The sequence below is a fragment of the Lepisosteus platostomus genome, chromosome 19 (assembly GCF_059453375.1).
Source record: "Lepisosteus platostomus isolate fLepPlt1 chromosome 19, fLepPlt1.hap1, whole genome shotgun sequence".
Lineage (NCBI taxonomy): Eukaryota > Metazoa > Chordata > Actinopteri > Semionotiformes > Lepisosteidae > Lepisosteus > Lepisosteus platostomus.
This window is the reverse complement of record NC_142629.1, coordinates 16,737,018-16,760,849: the sequence shown is the minus strand read 5'-3', so window position 1 is coordinate 16,760,849 and position 23,832 is coordinate 16,737,018. Positions and strand designations below refer to the sequence as shown.

Sequence of the window (23,832 nt, the reverse complement as noted above, 5' to 3'; positions counted from 1 at the left end):
CAGTTGTAGAGCACTGGTCTGGTTCTGCTCTGGACACAAGGCCTCTCATATGGGCCTTTGTGCTTTCTCTGCATCTAATTTCTTTTCTGATCCAAACAAGCATGATCTGCACAGTCACAACTGTTTCTTTAAGGGGAAAGGTCTGTTGACACACAGTTGTCCCAGGTTCGAGAGTATCCACAATCCTTCTGGTGCCTGTCACCAATAATCCTCTACTGCAAGCCCAATACACGAGAGCCTACTCCGTTCATGGAATCAGATGCAGAATGTGTTTCCATTTGAAAACGCCTACAATTGGAAACCAGATAGAAGTATCACAAGACAGACGCAGCTTTGCTACATTATTGTGTACGTTTTATTCCTCAAACTTTTAATACCAGATTCAGATCAGTAGTCAGAAAGCTCACATCCTTTTTTAGACTGGCTTTCACGAGCTGTATCACAGACAATATCGTGAAGCCAGTTCTGTCCTTCAGAAGTGAGGAGTCACTCTTTCTCAGCTCCACACCTTATATTTCAATCACCTCACCCAGAGGCCCTTGTATTTCTACAGCCTTTACTTCTCGCCTTGGTGCTGCATTGATTTCACTTTCCTGAGATCTCACATTTATATCACTGATGGCCCTCTCAAGACCGCTGTTGAGAATATACTGAAAAGTCTCAGAAAGCATTCTCATATTTTTGCTTGGTGTTGAAGAAAATACTCAAATCTGTTCAGTTATTGCCTGTATGGCATTCTGGGTTTTACCTAGCTCCTTCATACAAACACACGCTGACCATCGCATTAATTTAATTTCCACCACTTCAAAGGTAACGATTAAACATTAAATTCCACGATCTTATTATCCTTTACCTCACCCTGTATTATTAATAAATATCAGTGCTCTTCAGATGCCTGAAATTGATATTCCAGTTCACGTCTCGCACTCTTCAGTAGTGTCACATTTCATGTAGGAGGCGCAGTGGCTAGCATTGCTAACCGTGTCACCCAGAGTAGGAAATGAGCTGTAAAATACGGTGAATGTATCTAAATATCACACAGATCATATCAGTACGCTGTAGATGAAAAATAATGTTCTTTGAAAGAAAATATATTAAAATGCGAGCCTACTTTAGATAGATGGGAAGGCTTTATAAATTGGATAAACAAAATTATTTTACATATATTGTTAAAAAAAAAAGGTGAAATAGGTTAAAAAGGCAGAAATCTCAATGCTGCACTATTTGGCTAGGTCAATTGCCTACGCAGTTTTGTATGTGGTCTATTTTTACATGTTGCCTGCAGTAAAAATAAATAATAGGTTTATTCACACCTGAAGAAGGCTCCACGGCCGAAAAGTTGTGTTCTCTTTCTTCTTTTTTTCAGCATGGAATAAACCTATTACTTGTTCCTTTGCAGTCTACGCATGCTGACGCAGCTACCCACCTGAACTACTACCGTAAAAATAAATAATGTGTATATGTTATAGATAAGCATATACACAATGTCTTTATTTTTTCTCATAGACAATACCTTGGTCCAGGCTCCCGCAATGCTCAGCTCTAACACAGTTTCCAAAATGCCATTTTGACTGTCAATGTCTACTTAAATCAGGTACTCCTACATTTTGAATCCACTATTGAAAGCCGAGCTGTTGAGTGAGGTCCGTGAAGTTTTCCTCTTACTGGCAGCCGAAACGGTGAAACCCGCCACATCGTGCCGGGTTGAACAGTTGAACGTACTGTACTGTAGCTTCCCAGCTGCTCCTGTTCCCGAGATATAGTGCCGATTTATTTTTCGGGTAATCACGTGACCATATATATATATATAGCGCCTTTGACCGCTTGTCATCCCGTGCGGAAAGTTCAAGCACTCTTTTGCTGCTGCAAGGATAAGTATGTACAATTTTGTTTCTCTGTTTGCCCGGGAGCTGCGGTTGATTTTGCATTTAATACCCGCGTTCTCTGTGCGTTTGTGTGAACAGGAAAATTAAGCTGGTCTCCAACATCACACCGTAATCTCAAGAGTTGCAGGTTTAGCTTTAGAATAGGAAGATCAGCAAACAATTGCAAGTTTTCAAAAGAGACTTTAGCACATCTTAACACTTTGCAGCCGTGTCAACATTTTTTTTTAATCTGAAGAAGTAACGAGTTTCTTTTTGTGTCCGCTTTAAAATGTGCAAATCAAGGGACTTAAAATAAAATCAGCCAGTCTTTCGAGCCACGTACAGTATTTAAAAATATTAGAATTAGCAACTTCTTGTAGTACAAGATAATTTTTGTGTTATCTATTTTATGCGAAAGAACCAGGATTTGTTTTTTTTAAGGGGCACTGTGTACTAATTTGATCTACGTAGTTCATAACACACCTGCAAAACAACATTGGAAACTCTTGCTCTCACAAATGCAGACCTCGGAAGTATTTTCTTTTATTCGTACATGAAATTATTGAACATATATCTAGGTTTTTAAAACGTCATTATCCATATCTTTGTATTGAAGTATTGATGAAGTAAACTTACTAAAACTTTAATTGAATATTTACGATTTGTTTTCAATTCAAAATACTTTATTCATCCTCAGGGATTCAGATCATCAATAGTAAAAGGTTAGAAATTAGCGTCAAAAAACAATCACAGAATTCCTGTCTTTTAAGTTTAGATCAAGCATTAAGAATTATATTGTTAGTGTTTGAAAGTCAATCTCATCTGTGATTACCGTACTGTACATCATTAATTGACACTTTTCACTGTATAATCTATTTACAATGTAGAACAATATTGAATTTTAATGACTTTTTAAATAAATCTAAATGAATTTGCATCTCTGGCTTAGAGATGACAATTATGAGTTCATATAAAGCCCCTAAATACCTGCCGCACGCTGTTTCCACTAGTTCACTGCCAGACGACTGTTTTTCATAGACAACATTTTTACTACCTGCAGTCTTCTATATATCTCATAGTATATTAAATAATAGCATTTCTAATATAATAAGGAGCGATGTGATGCCCCATTGATTGCAAAACTAGGTATTACATCCTCATCACTATTCTGTTTTCTATGCATACACCAGTTCACATTATATTTATATGCATTGCTTTTCATTTTCACATTTTTAATCTAAAGGATTAAATTTCTGTGTGAACCTTGCCGAACGAATGACCACTATCTTTCGTAAAATAAGAGATGTACATGGCTGGTATTCTGCATCGCCGGCCTGGTGGCTCCGCGGGCTGAACCATCGGACATTTCTAAAGTTCAGAGAGCAGATCGACTCCCGGAGAGTCGTGTGAGTTGAAGTCGAGCCCCGAGCCTCCCCGTCAGTTTGAGACCTAATCCCCGGTCTGAGACCTAATCCCCGGGTGAAGCTCTCATGCTGTCGGGGTGAGTTTGTGCAAGTGGCTGTTCTCTACCACGCCGGCCGTTTTGGGGGGCTCCATTTTCGGGGCCTTCCAAAACAGGGAAAATGGGGGGTTTAAGTCCTTTATAAATGCATAGATCGGAATTCAATTCGAAAAAGCAGCCCCTTATACCACTGAGACACCTGCAGGATGGGTGTGGCACTGGCAGTGAAAGAGAGGTGCAGTCCTAACTAGGAGCGACAGGGGTCTCTCTCCAGCACATTTCTCTTGATTCGACCAGCTGGCCGCAAGCTAAACGAGTCCAGCGAACAGTTTCGTAGGAGAATGTCACTGTGTTAGGTTGTCTGAAAAGTCTTGGCCGTTATATACTTTATGTATGATTTGGTGAGTTCAAGTTTCTTTTTATCTTCAGTAGCGTGAGTGTTGAGTCCTAGTAACCGAGCGCACAGCTGTCATTCAGGAGCCGAGCCCGCCCCCAGAGTGACCTTCCTCAGCGGACACGCCCCGTCCACCTGTTCCACAGGTGCGCCCGGCAACATGGCAGCGGGGAGAGTTTCTGCGGCGTGAGGTGCGTTTGCGTATAATGTCGCATTTTCTTATTTTAAATACAAAAACTCAAATTTCACTTTGAGGAAGGCTTGATAAAATGTATTGCTCTTGCATCGTTTGTTAATTGCATTTGTTTTTGTTTAATTTGTGTTTTAGGACGCCGAAATGAGTGTCCTGTCCGTTTGGGCGTGCTCTCGAAGTTTTAAAAGTCTGCATTCAGCGTTCTTATACTACCTTTCATGTAAGTATGTTTTGTAAGACAATGTCTGTTTCTTTTAACGAAAACCCTTCAAATATTTGCTTTCTCGAGTCAGTGGCTGTGAAATCTCCGCCTTTTGGCTTCGGGCTATAATAACGCTTTCCACTCCGAAATGATAAAATATTGTAAAGGTTTAATTGACTAATTCCTATGTTTTTTATTTCTCCAGGTGATAAAAGGATTTCAGGAACGGGGCTTCAGTTATGAAAAAGTGTTTTTTCCAAGGTAAGTTCTATTCCTGCTTTGCACTACTATTTAAATAGTATATGAAAGACAATGCGTATTTCCAACATTTTAACACCAGAACGGGTTTATACTAACTATAGAACTTATTTTCGTTTTGTTGTGCTTTTGTTGAATAGAAAAAGAAACTCTAAGGCACTGGTTCTTATTTATGATACTTTTATTCATTTATTGAATACATTGGGTAAAGATGGATAATACCAACACATTTTATCGATGGTTTTCAAAGCAGAGTTTCTTTGAATATTATACACGCTGTGTTACCTGGTCTTGTATTGACAAGTAGCATCGAATTTCAATGTGGCTGAACGTGTTTTCTAAGTAACGAAAAAGAAGAACTGAGATGTATTGGTGATTTCAATTTGTGTGTTTTTATACATCTTTATTCCCGCATTTAATTTAAACAGTTAATAGTCTTCAGAACGTCAAGTGAATCGATTCTGCAAGTCCGATATCCTGTTAACTTGATCATTTTTCTTTTGCCTTCAGTTCTGCGGCTCCTGGTTCTCTGCGCTCCGGCGATCTCCTTTCCAGCTCCACTCCAGCAACTCGACGAGCGTTGGCCAAGTTCTTCTCGACAATGTGTGCTTTTTGTTACATTTGATTTCTGTTACCAGTGGCTTGATCTGTAATGTCCTGATTCAGTGCTGTATTTTTTTCTTGACCTGCATGTTTTCTGTTGACTGCTGCTGTTGTATGTGCTGTGAATTCTGCAATAAAAACTCTCATTTCATTGTCTGCATTGTCCTGTATTTTCGAAGGTGTGAAGTGTTGTCTTGCAGCGTGCGCCTCGCACCGCAAGGCGACACCCCATCGCACTGACCTGGAAAAGTGCGAGGACGCCCGCCTTTTTAGATAGTCTGGGGGGGAAAGGGTCCCTAGGAGGGAGCGTGGGTCTAGCCCTGGGGGGAGGAGAAGGGAGGATAGCTCTAGCCAAGCCCCCTCACTCCCAGCAGGAGGGGAAGGCAGGCTGGAGATGGCCTCGGCCCGAGAGAGAGGAGGCACCCAGGGCGGACTCAGCCCATCAGTCACAGCTTGCAACTGACAGCTTTCTAAGTCCACACCCCAGGAGACCTGCCTCTCTGCAGGGACCAAAGCCACCACCAACCTGCCATCCTCTCCTGCCGGGAGCGAGTGGGCCTGGCTAGAGCTGCGGTCAATCAGCCAGCCCCCGCCTACCCCTCTCCAATGAGGGGGGGTGGGCGAGGCTCGGCTTGATTGCTACCACACCCCGAGAAAAACCCCAGATACTAAGTTTTTTGGCGGGAAAATCTGGACACGCTTAAAAAGGGGGTAGCCTTTGACCTTTTTAAGTCAAAAAGCGATAGGGGGTCCCCTTGCGGCCACAAACTGTAAGCAAAATCTCTCCGCCAAAAAACTCACCAACACCGGGGGTTTTCAGGGCCAAGGGGTACAGAACTGCACAAGAAATCAAAGAACAAAATCAAGGTTCAATCAACAATTTATTGAGCGAAAATTGCATACAAAACAAAGCATTACAATACGTCAAATGCACAAGCGTCGAAGTTTAAATTAACATGCATTTCAATTACAAAGTGTCAAAGCACGGCTACATTAACGCTAAATTCTGTTACAAGTCAACAGAATGAGAAACATTTGCATGCAACTACAAGGAAAAATACAGAAACACACAGCACGTTACTGTTTCTCCGAGTTATCAGTCGAGGCAGCGACTGGAATTTCGTTTTGTTTCCTGCAAAACAGAAATCAGTATTAACTTTGTAACAAACAGAATCTTGAAAGTAAGTCGAAATTAAGTTAGACCGAGCTTTTGTTTTTACTGACATGTTCAGAAGATGAAACAGTTTAAAAAGATTTACAGTTGGGATAAAGCGCTTAGCCTGGCGTAACAAATACCAGTTTAACAGGGTATTGAAGTAGTTTCATTTAAAGTCTGAATGCCGAAGACCCAAGACAGCTACAGTGTATCGATTAGAGACTAGCACATTCTAATGTGTTTTTACGATTTTGATTAGCAAATTCTTTTCTGAAACAACTTTGTTAACACATGAAGAATTAATTCATAACTTTATATTCATAGTTGTTTTAATTGTTGTGATGCAATTTGGAAGCTAAACATTTTAAACCAAAAAAGCGAAAAGCTTTCGCAGTTTTAACAGAAAAGTATTTCTATAAACAGCAGGCCTACAGTGTTGTCGGGTCAAAACCATTTCTGACCTGGAGAAATCTAGTATCGTCTCGTTTGTGTGTGTTTTTTTACAACAACAATTTCCGGGAGATACATTATATACTGTACTTCAAAAATGATGCGTGTAAACGAATAAAAAGGTTTATACTTACATTGATAATTGCACCAGCTAAACCAAGCATGTCCTGCCCGAAGACACCAAACTGGAAACACAAAAACACAAGTATTTAGACGATTGTTTAAAGATAATTTAAACCAAGGTTTCCTAGTAGCAAACGGCGTTTTCACCAGGGTAGATAACGCAGAAAACATTTCAAAGCGATACGTATAACGAAATGAATAAAACATTTATACTTACTTGGATAATTACAGAAGCTGAGCCAAGCATGTCCCGCCCGAAGACACTAAACTGAAAACACAAAAAAGCAGAATTTAGAATTTTAAGACAATTGAAACCAATAAGTATTCGTTGCAAGTGAATTTTTAACCACGAATATAAGAGCAAACACAAAAAATACTCTGGAAAATAATGATTAAAAAAAACTTTACAAATCTAGGTAAGCTATTTCAGTTTGGATAAATGCACACGCTTGATTTTGTGAACAAAGAGTTACAATAAAAATGTTATTTAGCTCCCAACGAAAATACGTGTTTTACTCCTTTCTTCTGCGTGGTTTAGACGGCGTAATTACACGAGTTTAATTTTATCTACATTAAAATGAAGGAAAAATGAAAAATAATCATAAAAGACGCGGAACAAACTCACTCAGCTCCGCTCTCTCCAGCAGAACCTGGCGCACAGGTGCGCGGGGCGTGGCTTGCGGGAGATGTAACTAGAGTGGGCGTGGCCACAGTCTGACGGTGCAGGTTGATTTTTTTCTTGGCTCCACATGAAAACTTGTCAAAGAAATCGAGCATGTTTACAGAAGCCCACATGAGTTACAAATTCAAAATCCTTTTTCCAGTGGCCATCTAAGTAGATCACAGTGCATTAAATCATTATTAGTCTTTGAGAGCCACAGGAATGTGAATGAAGGGATTTAGCAATATGTAGGCGAGCTGTGGGGTCTGAAGTTCTTTGCAGGACGCTTACTGTTCCATAGCCTGATTTATCTCAGTGCTGTACTTGCTTTGCTTAGAGACCAAAGTAGGGAGATCTCATTGAATTAACAGAGCACAGGAGAAGAGGAAAGAGGATGAACATAAGCAAATGCTCATGACATATCAGTCCCTCATCCTTGAGTGTCAGTGAAACGGGTGGAGAGTATAGAGTCTCTCATCTGAAGCTGGCTGTAGGGGATTTGAGTTTCTCCTTTGTGATACATCGACTGAGAACACCATTCCAATCACAGCAGGCACTGAAAAGTGCTCTGACATAGGAAGAGAAATCACAAATGTGGATATGTATAAGAAGTATATATAAACTATAATCAAGTCATTATCTTTCTCTGTTAATCTGTTTCTTAAGTATTTTGAGCTGTGCTGAAAGGTTTAGAAAGAACACACATCTAATAGTGTTCAAGGAAAATGTATTAAAGCAACATTGTAGTGTCCCTAGAAGGCTTCTGTAAGAATCTTGCATTTTGGGTCAAGCCCAGGCTGTGGTGCTTCTCTGAGCCAAGATGGCTTCTAAGCAGGCAGGGATCAGGAAGCAGGTGTGTGTTATTGAGCTGGACACACCTGGACTTTTGGGATAGGTTCCTACAGAATTAGCCCAACCCCTGTAGTTAATGAAGAGGCTTATAAAAGTGAAGCCTGGGAAACAAAGGTTTAGATTGTGCTTTGATTTGGAGAGGAATATAAGATTTGTTTTAATTGTGAGTTGTATTTCCAATGTTCCTATGGCTTTAGAATAGTATGATGTCAATGGTTTGGAGATTCAACTAGAACACTGTCTCTGTGAGACTTGACAAGCTTGAGTTGTGGTGTGGAAATGCAGTGAGTGCTGCTGCCCAGTAGGGAGAGCTACATGTGAGGAGATGTATGTATCGGCTCATGGGTAAGGCATGCTGGGGTGAGTAGAAGTTGTGGAGTAAATTGCCATTGAAGAATTTCTACTCAATGATGCTGAATGTAGATGTTTAGGGTACTGCATATGAAAACAAGCACAGCCTGTCCATATTGCTTAGTGTCTGTAGTCTAAAGAGCTGCTTTATGAGGGTTGGCTGGCTGCTTCTCTATACTGCCTCTGGGGACAGTATAGAGATTAGGGGACCGATTAAGTACAGTTGTAATCGCAGGACTATGAAAGCCTCTGCACAATTGAGGCTTCATGGGTATTAATTCCTTGCATTGATCCATCTTAAATGCAGGATGCCTGGAAAATCCATCTGGTCTTGGCAGAACACTATTGTGGGGGAAGATGTGATTCCACAAGAGCCCCTTCCAAAGGCCTATGTCTCCAGGTTCTTGAGGAAAGCTGTATACCAGGAGGAGCCCAGTGTGTTCCTGTCAGTGGGATACTGAAACCCAGCTTGACCCTGCTACACAGCCAGTGAGGAGAGATCTCTACACTGAGATCCCAGGTAGGACACGGCTGTACTTGCCTGTTGAAATAAGGAGCAATCAAAGGTATTCTAAACCTCTAGTCCTTTTATGCTAGAGTGTACTTCCTTACAGCAGTATCTCCACTGGCCGTCCCACAGACCTGTCATGGACAATGCAGCTCACTGTGTAAGGTAAGGAGCTTGAGAGTCCAAAGTGTGACTGGCCTGGGTAGGAACGGTGTTGGTATAGAAGTGTTATTTGTAGATGGTGCTACAATGACCCAAGTCCCGTGTTTTTTTTTTTTTTTTTTTTGCCCTGCTAAAGTCCTCTGGGAAGAATGGAGACTGGCAACTGAAGCTCTCCAACAGGAATGTGCCATCCTCCACACTGCATCTGCAATGTAGAACCAAGATGTGTGGTTTGTATCTTGATCTTCTGACCTTCTGTCATGTCCTTGACCCTGATCTTCCAACACCTGTATAGTGTTTGTGCAATAAAGAGAAAGTGTCACTGAAAGTCTTTATATATGGCCAATAACTAATAACTCTGTTGTGGTACCAGTGGATAATCTCCCACTGAACTTCAGACCAATAAAGCATTGGAGGACAGTTATTGGTTAACTATCTGCAGGGATAGCTTTGCTTAGGCAACGATGCCACCTGGAGGAATATTACTGTACCTTAACATGTACATGTATAACTTCCCCTCATTATACTAGTGAAGTCTCTAAATAGCATCATGCCTTGCACTACCCAAGGTGCTTTGGTTATGCAGATGTACACTCCTATTGACAGGACTAAGGGAGCACAGGCTGGTCAGTGCTGCTACAGCACCGTGACCAAGTGCTTAGCTGGCAGTTGATGGGGTTCCCTGGGTGGGATTGGCCTGTTTCTATCGCAGTTGTGGCAGCTGCTGCAGGCTAGTTTTCTCCTTCAAAGGTGTGGAGTATCTTAACTGCTGTTTCTGAATTGTGCCTTTGAACATGCCCTCACTCAGTGAGGGAAGCTCCTTACCTTGCAGGGTCTTGTCAAATTCTGAATGCATTACAACATCAGTTGGAGAGTTAGTCCATCTGATTTAAATGATACTTTAACTTACTGAGCTCAAGATCCCCATAGGTGAGAGTCTCCTCTTAAGCTAGAGCACATACAGTTTTGTTACTAAAGTGTAGGGAGAGTAGTACACCTATTGCAGTAACTTATTAGATTAACTGCTGTCTGGGATATTCCAAAATTGCCATTCTTCCTTCTACATTTTGGTTAACTACTTCACATGTGGCTGGGGGCAAGGATGTAAGTACTTAATCACTTAACATCAATACAGAAGTCAGGGCACAAAGGTTGCATTAGTGTCACATGCAGACAGTTCTTGGAAATACCCAGACTGAGACCAGAGCTATACCTTAACATTCCAATAACTAATCGATAAATCTTCATGGTTTTAATGTATTTTACATATTGGCTAGAATTGACTTCATCTGTCATGGAAATGCCGCTTTCCAAGGTGCGACATACCAGCCACTCTGCACCAACAGCCCCTCTACCAGCTAGAGAAGTCAGAAATTAAATGAAAGGGAAACTATCGCAGGCCCAGGGTGTTAGTCTAGACTAGAATTCAATAGTCTGGATTTGTTCTGAGTATGCTCAGACGTGCTAAATACAAAAGGTAGCAGAATCGTTGCTTGTTTTTTTTTTTTTTCCCTGCTTCGTGACTGAAGCCGTGAGAAGTTTTTCTTGGACAAAGCACAGAAACCAGAGACACGCTCTATTGGCAGGTGGGGGGGCTGGAGTACGTGTTTCCTATTGGTCATTTATTCATATAGCGGAGAGCTGTTTCTATTGGTCAATAAGATGAGGCGTATATTCATTCCTATTGGTCAGACGTACGGAACTGAGCAGCCAATCATATCGTTATTTAGGTAGCTGATGACTCGATGAAACGTTTAAAGTTTTTGAAACTATATAACTGGTAGGATTACATAATATATCCTATTTAAATTTAAGTAGGAGGTAACCTTCAACCCTATGAATAATTTTTACGTCTTCATAAATATTATTTGCATTATGACCACTGTCGAGTTAGAGTAGAGCTCTTAATAAGTATCCTATTTGAGAACAGAATCCACCTAAAACAAACATCGTAGTGGATATAGACGTGTGTATATATGTATTTGTTTCTCGTATGTATCATGTATGGGGTTTATTTTTACCGCTGTTTTTGTGAAAACTCCTCTTTCAGTTTAACTGCTAAAAGAGCCTTGACCTGCGTTTTAGGGTGACCAAGAGATGCGGCCACCACAGTGTGTACATACTGTACAGCACATAGTTTTAACCGCGTAGGACTTGGTCTGTGTTGCTGTGAGGTAGGTATCATATTAACTATTAACCACGCAATTGCAGTGAAAACTAAGTAAAAGTGCGTCATTTACAAGCTATGAAATGTTTAAAAGGAATACACAGTAATATGGTTGCATTTTTACCATAGTATCATTATTAACTGACAAAAAAAAGTGTCAGCTATTACTTACTCTGGAAGCAATGCGGATTAAAAAGAAAATCACATAAAATAATTGAACAGACATCTATCGCAGACCTCCATCCTTCCTAGTTCCTAGTGCTTTAAAAATTGAACTGCCCCAGCGTTTTCTGACTGTTACAACCGGCCCAGACTGCTCCGTGTGTGACATTCAAGAGACACTCACTGACAACACGGCCAAGCACACAGCTGCGACCGCTGTGTGCCACCTGTTCCTTACCGCACTACAACACACGACACATTAGGACAAAATCCTTCAGTATTATAAGCCTGGACCTGGCACCGGACTGTCCCACTTTGTGACCCCGACAACAAAGCACCGAACATCTTAAAGGGCTGGAGAAGGGACACCCAACTCGTCTAGTTCAAACCCAATTGGGTCCATTTTAAACCTTCCCCCAGCTGCAGAGCTGTTCACTCAAGGAGTGAGGAAAACCGTCGGACCCCCGAAGAGGGGAGTTTGGGGATCTAACCCATCACTTGGCACCTGGTTAAAAAAAAAAAACAGGTTAAAAGTGCGCGAACCGACTGGGCACAACGAGGAATGCGCTCAGTCCATACACCACCCCGGTTATTTCCATATTTTTTTGAGTTGAGAAAGCCACAAACGCATGCAAACTGTCCGAGCAGCTGTCTTTTCATGCGAAACGGAGTGAAAACGGAAGCTGGAGTACCCGGCGCTCCGAGCACTGCGCGTCCGAGGAGCAGCGTGCGTGAAAAGCAGTTGATGCAACAAGTCCTTCATTCACACGGCTCGTGGAATGTTTTTCGTTCCTAATCTCCCCTTTATCTGGCACTACGATGACAGACTTTGATAAACTACTGCGCACAGTCAATAATCTTCGAATTCCGGTCCCTAAATCGTTTCAATGTCACCCGCGTGTCCGTCCAAGGTCGGGTGACGGACAAGGAGTACTCGAAGATACAGGAGTATACCGCGTACCACAGCCCACGTATGCGGGCTTGGAAAACACTGTCGCTTCTTTGTTCTAAAACAATATTTCGACTGTTTTTTTTTTTTTTGGGGGGAGGGGGACAGAAAACTTGTGCTTTTATGAGTTGAACATGGGAACCAGATATTTTTACGGACTTAAAAGCGCTCGACGACTGAAGTGAAACCAAAAACACGGACGTTAATATACAAGCCTTTAACTCAATCGCTAAGCCTTTCGGTAAAGAAAGAATACCTTACAAATCTACTGCGGCTCAGCACAGGTGTGTTACTGCATTAAAGGGCTGTAATAAAACCCACTAGTTTTTCACCTGTCATCTAAGCCGGTTTTAATTTGCCTTTGTGCAAATACATTAACTCTTCGTGTGACTTTGTAGGGTTTTCTTTTTTCTGTTGAAACTCGGAGGATTCACACCACTGTTCTACTGAACGCGTATTATATCAGGCATATTAGCCCGGTTTTTAGAACCCGTCTGTTATCCTGGAAAAGCTCGAAATTGCCTCGAAAGGATACGTTCCCCTGGGAGAAGGAATGGGAGCGGGTGAGCTGAGACTGTGAAGCCTGGGTCAGCTTTAATTTAAAATTTCTGCCTGCTCGTAATCTTTTACGAGGGCACGAAGTTCACGTGTGGGGGGCATACAAACGTCAGCCAACCTCGCCGACCCAGGGGAGAGATCTGAACATCGCCTCTCTTCTTCCAGGGGGAGTTCTGTCCCGCAAGAGCCCGTGTGGCCTGTGCACGTCTTGTAAGCAAATATTTAACTTAAAAATCAGTTTGTTAGAATGAGACAATCTGCCGCACGGCCAGCCGCCGTCTCCCCTCTCTCCCAGCAGTTATTTCAGGTGAGAGGTCAGGACAAGCTTGAAGGAGGCTGCCGCTTTAAGGCTATCTAGGGGGCGTGTGGCGACGTCACGGGGGTAAATGGTGGAGAACATTTCTCAGAGTCTGTGCGGCTGAATGACAGCTGGTTTCATCAGAATTAACTAAAGCTGTACTCCCCCCAGCTACATTCCGGGTCCGGACCGAACCAGCACCACACGGCAGCTCCGCTGGAAGCAGCAAAGCCTTCGCCCGCCGCAGATCGCTTCACCTACGCTGACCTCGACCGGCGCACAAGCATTTTGTTTTTTAAACAGTTTTGCTCAGATCATCTGGGGATCAGCCACGGCAGACACGTTGTAGCGTTCAGATCACTTTTCTCTACGGCTGTTTGTGCGACTCGGTGCCTTATTACAACGTGACTGCCACGACACTAAGACTGCCGAGGGCTTTGTCGGCGTGTACGGGTTTTTGTTTTTTTGATTCACGGAAAAAAAAAACTTTGGCTTACTCGCAGTCCAAGCGTGCAATCGGATACTTTTTTTTAAAGTGCAACGCTGAAGCCACCGGGATTTCGGTAACACATGATGTACACGATCACCAGGGGTCCCAGCAAACTTGTGACACAGCGGAGAACAGGTATCCGAGTGTTTCTGATTATACCATTTAAATTCCCATCTCTTCTTTAAAGAATGGCCGTACTTTGGCATTACATTTATTTATTTGACGTGTGGCAGCGTGTCCGATACATAAAATATTCATTGCTTGATGCCTACGAGTTTTGAATGCACTGCTACATGTGTAACCAGTGCTTAAGGTTACACAGCTTTTCCTTGCATCGTTTGGATACCTATGATACAGTGCGGAGCGTATTTGTAAATTATTGTGTCCCTTATCTTTTAATTTTAAGGTCCTACGCAGCAAATAGAGAACAAAATTAACGACCTGAAACACAAACAGGCCCACTGGTCAGCGGCACAGTAAGTAACCGGTTAACGTTCATGAAAGACGTTTGCATGACTGCGACACGATCGGCACACAATGTGACTGCCGAGGCGCGACAGCGTGGTTTCCAGCGCCGGGTCTCTTGCTATGTGAGCTGCGCTGCTGCTCGGGCAGCGCTTGCCGGCTGGGTCCGTCCTCATGTCGTTTAAGACGAAGGGGCGCTTTTATTTTGTTAACACATCTTCCTAACCGATTCACCGGGGGGTGAGCCAACGAGATATTATCCAGGAAGCCCCTGTCGTCCCGGGTCCAGAGCGCCTGCAGTTCGTGGCACGCCGACGAGGGGGGTGACCTTGCTTTTAGACAAGGTTACCGTGACTGTCCCTTACTGCTGTGAAACGCGGTGCCCGTGGAGGAAAGCACTGTAAAATGCTGAGCCACCCCGTTGCAACGGACTCCGCATTGAACCAGACGCGTTTTAGAAAGGACTGATTTTCACGAATCAGCCGGTAAACTAAGCTAAGCAAGGGCACCAGCGACACGAGAGGCCTCTCCGCATTTTTTTTTTGTTCTATCGCAGTTCAGAAGCTATTCAGTTATAAACGTGTGATTAGTGGACTAATAGTGAAGACAGCTGCAGGTCAGCTAACAATTCGGTAATTGAAAGTACGATTAAACGGCACTTTTGGTTTTCTTGAGCGAGGAGGACATATAGTTAATTTTCTGGGCTTTCGTAATCGTGGTGCTGTCGCCATAGCAACCACCGTTGTGTAAGGAAGTATGGTCTCAAAAAAAGTCCTCACTGTGCTGGTCTCCAGCCACTGTAAAGGTACAAAAACAGAATCCCTAAACCATCTGTCCCTTAATTTTAGAAAAGACTTTAGAAATTTTAGAAAAAAAAAGCCATTCACAAATATGGAAGTAACAATTTTTAAGTATGCAAGTTAACACCCAGTTAACACTTTGTTGATAAACAAACACATTTTAATACCAGAAACCTGCCTCTAAAAAAGTTCAGCTTATTGGAAACTACGACATTTCAGGAGTACAAAATAATTTAAAAGGCCTAATTAAGCAACTGACAGTCCAGCTGGATTGGAAATAGACCCTGAAGTCATCATGTCTGTGAAAGGAAAGACCTTCCTTAAACATGTTTCATAAGCTGCACTTAAACATGGCGTCTCACACAGTGCCTGCTGGGCTTTGTCCCAACTATATTCTGTCATATAGGTGGTGTAACTACCGGCTCTGAACTACTCACAGTAGGTGATGAGGAATGTCTTTACAGAAGACATTCACTTCATTAATCAACTGTAAAAGACCTTAAGAAAAATCATCTATATGTGCAATCCAGAAAGCGAGGTTAATTGTCTAATTGACTATTCAGGTCAGAACAAAAACTAGAACCCACAAGGCTCGCCGGGAATGGAGTTTGACACACCTGACCTTTATCAAGGGTGCAGATCCTTGGCACTTCGATTCCATTCCAGGTCTTTTCTCCAGCTCATCCTTAAACAAGAGAAGATAAGATCACTTTATTAGCCCCCTACTATTTCTTCCATTAGGAAGTTGTCTTTTCGCATATCCCAGCTTGCTCTCCATGAGACACACAGGCACACAGAGGGGAAGAGAGAAGTTTGGGGTCAGAGCGCAGGGTCAGCCATTTATACGGCGCCCCTGGAGCAGCTGGGAGCTAGGAAAGGATCTACTGGCAGAATAATTTCAGTTGAAAGAACTGCAAGGTCAATCCAGTTTCTTGGATCAAGAACAAGCAGCATTTTCTCAGCCACAAAATAGTAAAATGATATCTGAGAAATGTTTGTGTTAAGGGCTCTCCTAGTTTTTACATGCATTCCACCCCCTTTTACCAAGGAAGGCCAGATCAGATTACTAGAGTATATGAGGTCACCAAAAACAGTTGGGTTAACCTTCATCCTTCAGCAACTAGGGGCAGATATGACTGCATTAAAATGTTAAAATAAAACTTTGCAGCTCTAACAAGGCACCTTTGATAAAGCCACCAGCCAAACTCTCACAAAAATGCACAGTTTAAGAGACTGTCAGTATAATCCCACTTTTTAAATAATTTGCAAAACAGGGGAGAATGTAGCACTCAGAAGGGTGTAGATGGGGGATTAATTTGCAACAACACCACTTCTTGGATCTCTCACACTGTTCTAACAACATAAAACCTGGACCCAACTCTTCCCGCATTTCAGTGATCTACAAGCCCCTACAGGCCGGCACTGTGAGCGTTGTTGGTGGGCCGTGCGGTGGATATTCACAGCCGGGACCTGGAGGGGAGGCCCCCCTGTGGAGACAGCAGGGCCTGACGACTGTGTGCTTGATGGTTTCTCTCCCCCCCCCCCTCCCCCAGCTCTCCGGCACCCAAGCTCGTGTTTAACCGCCTGAACGGGAAGAAGACCCCCACGCTGACGCCTCAGACAGACTCGCAGGGAGAGGGCTACACGCCGGCGCACGAGGAAAATGTCAAGTTCGTATACGAAGGTAGGCCGGGATCCGAGGGGAAAAACGTGAGCTGGCGTTGTTTGAAATCTGCTGATGGCGTGTGCTACCGAACTGATTTTCAGTGGGGCTGTAAGGTGAAGGTGTATCTGAAACTAATAAGGAGCTTTTGACTCGGGTAAGTAGTGATTGTGTGGCGTTTCATTCAGGTACAGTCGTGAAGCTGAGAAGAGCCACTGTCATTTCTTGCCGTGTTCATGTTAATGAAAGGATATGTAAAACAGCAGAGTGACGACGTCTTCTGCCATGGGCGGAGACTAATTTTCACCCACAAGTACGCCTCTCTGCTTCCTGAAAATAAGGTAGCAACCGAACTAAAAATGTTATTAAATACGCACCGAATGAGGTCTAAATCACCAATGAACTGTAACACAGAAAAGCCAACAGCTCTGTCTTCTTGCCAAGTGAGATGTGAACACTGGGCACTGGGAACTGCAGGACAGGAGATGCCTGACATAGTGCAGCCTTTTAAAAAACCTGCCCATTGGTTCATTACTGGCATAGAATTCTTTAATTTATTAGTTTCTACCTTGTAAAAGCAAATTTAAAACCAAGGACAGAAAGCACTTGTTTACCCAAAGGGTTGTGGGAGTGTGGAACAAGCCAGCCAGCCAGCAGGTCCTTGAGTTCTTTCAAGAAATGGCCAGATCCTTGTATCGCTTAACTATCAGATGGGCTAGGTGGTCCAGATGGCCTCCTCTCATTTGTCACCTTTCAAATGTCCTTATTGAAACCCTTTCTCTCATGTAAAATTTAATTTAATTATCCTCACTCCGCTGTTTGTCACTTCTAAACAATATGCATTACTTGGTGAATAACAAAACAATTTCAAGAGCTACGGCTGGGCAAGCAAGAATCTTTCGTATAAAAGTAAATAGTCTTTTCTACAGGTATCAGCTGTTTAAAAATGTGTCAAATACACTTAGCCTCTGGAGTCCCTGCAAGGCTACATTGTGCCATTTCTGCCTATCAGGCTGCAGGCTCCTTGACTCCCTCAGTAATGTCATTGAGTTCAGGGCCATTCGAGAGAAGTGTTTTTCTGCTAGAAATGGCTGCAAACAACCTGTTTCTGGCCCTAATGTTCTTCTGAGAAATAAATCCTGTTACTGTACATGTCCTAAAAAAAAGTCTGTGGTTTGTGATGCAGCTACTTCACATGATATTAAAGTACTTAACCTTTTAGTTTTGTAACATTCTAACAATTATAGTAATAGTAATTAAAGACCAAACAAATTAAGCTTCATCCCAAGCTTAATGGCTGTCCAATTAAGGGCTGCTATCTTCAATGTCTTTTTTTAAAATGAATTGCAGTGCCTTTTGTGCTAACTGAAGCTGAATTCAGGAATTCTGCCCCATGGTCTTTCAGCGACCTACAGTATAATGCTGAGCTGAAACTTCTGTCCTGCCTGCTAAAGAACACTGTACTTTCGTTTGACACGGACTCTTAGTCGATATCTTGACATGGTAATATTTCAGTGTTTGCAGTTTACTTTGAAGATCCAGGTGGGTGTTATTTGTTCATTTTAATGCAATGCTTTCATTGCTTGTTTCAGCGAATGATTGTATGTTTGGAGTTGTCTTACTTGGCTGTCTTTCTAAGCGATTTCCTGGAAAATAAAACACAATTTTAATAAAAGTAATAACATTTTTACAGCTTCATTTAAAAAAAAATATTTTAAAACCGACTGTCTAGACTGTTTCAGTTACGTATTCTGTGCATTTGTCTGTCCATGTTAAAAGCTGACCACAAGGCGCACCTCTGGCAGTGCTGATAGGTCTTCAGTGTAGGATTGTGTTATCTTACAGAGGTGTGTTTCACTGTACACGCCCTTACAACACGCAACTGCTTCGGACTGACAGGACGTCCTGTGGTTGAAGTAGAGTATTGCTATGTCTTTGTCAAAGATGGCCTGTTGAATAATCAGTTCTGCCAGTAGTTCTCAACAGCAGAGAGAAAACAAAGAAATGGTACTCTGCTATCTCAAGCCTACATGAAAACACAAACTAGGAAACACTGTGAACAAATGAGTAAAGTTCAGATCCCACTGATCAATCTATACTGGCCAGTTGTGTGATAGTAACCCAGACATTTCACACAACAGTTCTTTGCAATCATTGCAAACTACATATCTTAAGTGTTACTGTAGGTGAATTAGGGGATTTTCATTTTCAGTTTACCGATTACTTCCAATTGAGTCTTCACTAGCGCCAAAGTAAAATTATTCATATGTTTTTGATGTCCAGATAGATTGTATTATTCTGGACATTGCAGTAGTGACTATTGAGCACTACATACATCTCCATTCTGCTCAAAAGAATACTGTATCTGGATGACTCATTTACCTGCTGCTGAAAGTCAACCCATAACCATACTCAAGTCCGCTCTGGGCTGAATTGTGAAACTACAGGGCCGAAATGGAGATTAAACAGGCTCTGCGATTAGTGTTCAGCATCACTTGTAAACTGCTTAAAGGAACGGACGAGCTCAACCTGTCGGCGGCTGTCATATTCAGTTAGAAGCAGCCCAGGCCTCGTTTTGCGATCAGTAGACTTAACGTTTTTAACTGGGAAACTGCATCAGCTATGGTAAATCTACAGAGCGATCTTGTGATTAAACAAACAGATAATGTAGATCCACATGTTGTGTGCACACATGGGTGTATTTGTGTTATAATCAGAGTCAGTGGCGTGTAGGTCCCTGTGCAACACCACAGTGAGAGATCAAAGGTTTACATTCAAAACGCAGGCATGTGCAGAGTCAGTATCTACCATTTTAAGTTGGAAGGGGGGGGTGGGCTCGTGAGTCAGAGTTAAACCATAGTGGGCACAAAGCCAGAAGAAAGTCTGCTTAAAAAGTGCAAGCAGGAAACTCACCGCTGTTCGTGCATCGCCCTCGTCGCGCAGAACTATCCTGACGCGCTCACACGAGCGTGGTCTTGCGGCAGCTGCCCTGCTGGACTCTCTCCCCCCGGCGCTGTAGGCAGGGAGCCAGAAGTCACAGACGCCCAGGGGTCAGGATCCCAGACCTCATCCACACGCTGCTACAAGCCCGCATTATGTCCAACTTGTTCACCTTTGAGCCAATCAGGGAAGAAGCGGATTATGCAGTTGGTGATAAAGCTGTCGTGGGTTGTTTTTTTCGCTTGCTCACTTACGGTATCTTATCTGGAGCTGCTTTCGAAAGTGGCTTGTTTGAATTGTCTATTGCATTCCTCATTATGTGCTTGTTTAACTTCTGCTGTTTAGACTTTATTATTTATCGCATGATTCCTGTGAAGGATCTGTAGCACACAGCCTTTTTCAAGGCTAGAGCCTATTCTCGGGAATACAGCCTTAATATAGGCAACCTGAAGCATTTGTGCATTTTTGTTAGATTTCCAGCCAGATTTAATTTGATCTTTTCCTCTTGAATCATTCTTTTTTGTGCATCTTTTACATTATGATCAGACCTTTTTTCCTCCCTAATAATGTTGGAAGGCAGAAACATTATCCGTCAGTTTACATCTGCACTACAGCACTGACCACCTAAAACCCTTAGAGCCCTTTTGAGCTCTAAATACTAGAAATTCCACATCAACTATAAATCTTCGCAAAGAATGTTGTCTTCCCTATTTAGAGACCGAATCATTCAAAAATGTCAAGTTAACCTATTTAACGTCAGTTTGGATTTTGATATTTTAGATATTTAACACATCTCGAGTGAAAACCTGGTGACAGTCAGTCCATCCCATAGCAGGGCTTGGGTACCACATGCTTCATATTCTTCCCTAAGATGAAGATTAGGCAGTGGGATGAAGGAGCCGACTGAAGCAGTAACCTGCACTGGAATGGATTTGAGGAGCTGGTTGTTTGAGATGCACTGTTGTACAGAACTGAGAGACTGGGTCCAGGCCCTACCGACACTGAGCCAGTAACAGAAGCTGCTCTTCACCCAACTCTGGAAGCGTTTGTTACTTTTATACCTGTAGGCTGTTGTAATGGATCAGCCACACATAGTGCGTTTTCATTAGAGTACATCTGGTCTGTCTCCGTTTCAATGAGATGTGATGGCTCTTTAAAGAGACCCAGAAAACCTGCGGATAGGTATGGGTGTCCCTGGTCTAAATCACTGAGAATCACCGAGTCTAACTGGTTCCCAGTTTAAAGTATTCATTGCATTCACAAAGCTTAGCTACAATAATGTCAAAAACATTGCACCCTGTAATGTCCTATATTACATACTGTACGTTTCAGTTCTGTCTAAAAGGCGTCCTTGGGCTAAACTGCAAGGCAGAAGTGTGAATGAAAGGGGATTGGGGACAAAAGATCAAAATCACCCATGAGGCCGAACACACGGTAGCTGTGTTGTGAAATGACAAGAATGTTGCCTTGTCTCTTAATTAGCAGAGCTCTCCTTTTTTTAACCGGGAAACAGAATCAGCTGGTTTAAACTGAAAATAAACAGAAAATGAAGCAGTCTTACTGTATTGTCATGAGGTGTCAGCGGCACAGGAGTTAATCTCCGGTTCCTGATGTCTGATGACAGCTGATGGGATGAAGCTCATCCAGACCTGGCCTTTCTTAATGCTCTGCCCAATCCTCTGTTCTGACCTGAGCAACTCCATCCCTGCGCTCCGCATGCGTGAGTCTGTCATGCACTTGCTGCGTATGTTGAGGTTCAGTAACCGAAACATTTGAAAGTTTGATCCCTCCCCCTTCCACACGAAGACCTGATTCCAAGCTCCATGCTTAGTTAAAACAAATCGCACAGGTTCTGTTTCATTGTTATTGGCAGACATCGACGCAAATCTAGATATTGTACAAACTGGTTTCGTTTCTACATCGTCAGTCCCTTTAAAGAGGCTGTTTTGCCTGTGTTCTTGCTTTACTATTGTTAGGGACATACAGTAGCTAAAAGTAGGAAAGATGTTTCGCGAAAGAGCACAGGTCGCATGAATTTGGCTTGTTTGTCCAGGCTACTGCATTGGTCCATACTTAATACTAACCGTTTTTTAATAGGGCAGCAGCAAGTGACAATGCAATCCAACATTAAACAGATACGACTGGCCACCCACACAAGAGTTAAGTACAGATATAGCAGAATACACAATGTGTGTCATGCTGTACTGTTTTTGCTATGAACTTGAATTCTCATAAAAAAGAATGACAATCTGGGAACTCTGTAGCTTCCTACCATTCCAAACAGGAGTCAAGGGAAACAGCAGTTGTACTGCTGTGGACACCGTTAAGATAGAGGGCAGAGATTCACGCCTATCGGGAACCTGGAACCACGGTTCACACGAATTGACATAATCGATTATGGAGGCAGTGTTGGGTCACTAATGTGTGTGTGTGCGTGTGTTTGCAGCCTGGCAGGACGTAGAGCAGCGGATGGGAGATGGGAGACAGGCCGAGAATGGACAGGGACCAGTCCAGTACACAGAGAAGAGCCCCAGCCCCAGCACGAAGAGTGAGTGTCCCTCTCCATCTCACCCCTTAAACATGGCGGAGGTTGTCTTTTAACTACTGCATTTCATTAGAGAAATAAAAGCACTCAATCAAAATAATTCAAATTAAATCGTCTCCCTTGGGGGTGAATAAAGGATTTTGAATCGAATGTTAATCTTCCAGTCAGGAAACTTGTATCAGTTAGGTGTTTAAGACCTGCTGGAATGAAACCCAGCAGGTGTGTGGGCCCCCAAGCCCCTCGGTGAGCTGGTTATTTTGTCATAATAAGCCTAATCTACCCCAGATCTTAACCCATTGTTACTGAGAATATACTAAAATATATCTACCACATGGCTTCCTGGTATAACAGTGTCCGTCACCACAGAGTGATGTGCCCCATACCGGACCACTGCCAGCTTCCCTACCCTACCTGCCTGCAGTCGTTTCTCTTGCAAGGATAAAAAATAGAAAATCATTTCACACTGATCTGTTCACATGACAGCTGCACAGCCATTTTAACAGCAATTCGTCCTCCCATGTGCTTTTCCTGTTTCTATATTTGTAGTTTCCTCGGTGTAATCTGCAGAGCTACAGACAAAGCTTGATGAAACAGTCACCTGCTCAGAGCGAGAGTCACAGTGAAATCAGTTCGACTGCTGTTTGGACCGATTAACGGTTATGCGAAAGAGCTCCGTGCAGTTTGCTGCGAAACACTGTTTGATTTCTAGCACGGCCTGGTAGAAGATTGCGCGCCAGTCATCTCACACAATATGTATTTGCCCTCAGATTTCGTGCCCATCGACCTGGACGAATGGTGGGCTCAGAGGTTCCTGGCCAACATTGTGAATCTTTCGTGAAGAGAAGCCGGTTTTGGCTGCAAAAGCCGACGTCTGGACTCAGGGGACTCCGCGAGATATCTGCAGAGAGCCTGGTGTGGCTCGAACTCCCACACTGCCATGACATTCCCTTGGCAACATGTGGCTGAACTCTGACCCCCCCCAAGCCCCTCCCCCCACGCCACAACGCCACGGAGTGTCTTCTACCTGCTGGCCAATCAGAGGATCGCTGTTCTTTTTTTAACAGATACTGTTGTGAGAAGAGATGTCTCTATCACTTGGCTGGTAGTTGCTTAAAGTAAATGGTATTTTCAGTAATACAGCGAGTGCTGAAATTATTGCATTTTTTTTCCCAATTTCCCTGAAAATTTAATCCGTAGGGTCCCATCTCTCACCTGCTTTTTGTTATAACAGAATCATGAATTTACTTTATACAAATTTATCCTTGGGTGTTTAGCTGCCAAGAGATTCACCCAGCTGATCGTCATTCAGTTTATCCTCAGGTTGTTTAATAAACTGTTGTTCTCCTAAAGCAGCCCCTAATAGCATTCATAATGCTCAGACAGCAGTGTCTGATTCAGTGCACTGTTCACTTCTGTTATCTTTTTAAATGTAATCTCATTTAAGGTGAGTTCTGATAGTATTTGGCTGCTGACTTCTAACTTTACTCAATTTTGCAAAAGCTTGGGACCGATGCCGAACGATGCATTCTCGGAGCATAAGGTGAGCTCCTGGATG

At 42.8% G+C, this 23,832-nt stretch overlaps 1 protein-coding gene and 2 long non-coding RNA genes across 4 annotated transcripts; 2 read left to right on the top strand and 1 right to left on the bottom strand.

The window, feature by feature from the left end:
* The first annotated feature begins 3,219 nt into the window (after positions 1 to 3,219).
* LOC148645268 (uncharacterized) lies at positions 3,220 to 5,133 on the top strand. Its single transcript, XR_015928398.1, has 4 exons — positions 3,220 to 3,912; positions 4,050 to 4,134; positions 4,322 to 4,377; positions 4,885 to 5,133. It is a non-coding gene; the product is annotated as an uncharacterized LOC148645268 (long non-coding RNA).
* Positions 5,134 to 5,839: 706 nt separating this feature from the next.
* On the bottom strand, positions 5,840 to 21,582 carry LOC148645267 (uncharacterized). 2 transcript variants are annotated; one of them, XR_015928394.1, is made up of 6 exons: positions 21,294 to 21,582; positions 19,706 to 19,904; positions 15,752 to 15,814; positions 6,924 to 6,974; positions 6,718 to 6,768; positions 5,840 to 6,109 (listed from the first exon to the last, which is right to left on the bottom strand). It is a non-coding gene; the product is annotated as an uncharacterized LOC148645267 (long non-coding RNA). The 2 variants fall into 2 exon arrangements; XR_015928393.1 differs by lacking the exon at positions 21,294 to 21,582 and having other exon boundaries at positions 19,706 to 20,436.
* Positions 13,366 to 23,626, top strand: mcrip2 (MAPK regulated corepressor interacting protein 2). The gene is made up of 5 exons (XM_088612652.1): positions 13,366 to 13,999; positions 14,271 to 14,340; positions 16,683 to 16,813; positions 22,179 to 22,280; positions 23,045 to 23,626. The coding sequence occupies exons 1-5, from the start codon at positions 13,945 to 13,947 to the stop codon at positions 23,113 to 23,115; spliced, it is 429 nt and encodes a 142-aa protein (XP_088468778.1). The 5' UTR covers positions 13,366 to 13,944; the 3' UTR covers positions 23,116 to 23,626.
* Positions 23,627 to 23,832: the final 206 nt, after the last annotated feature.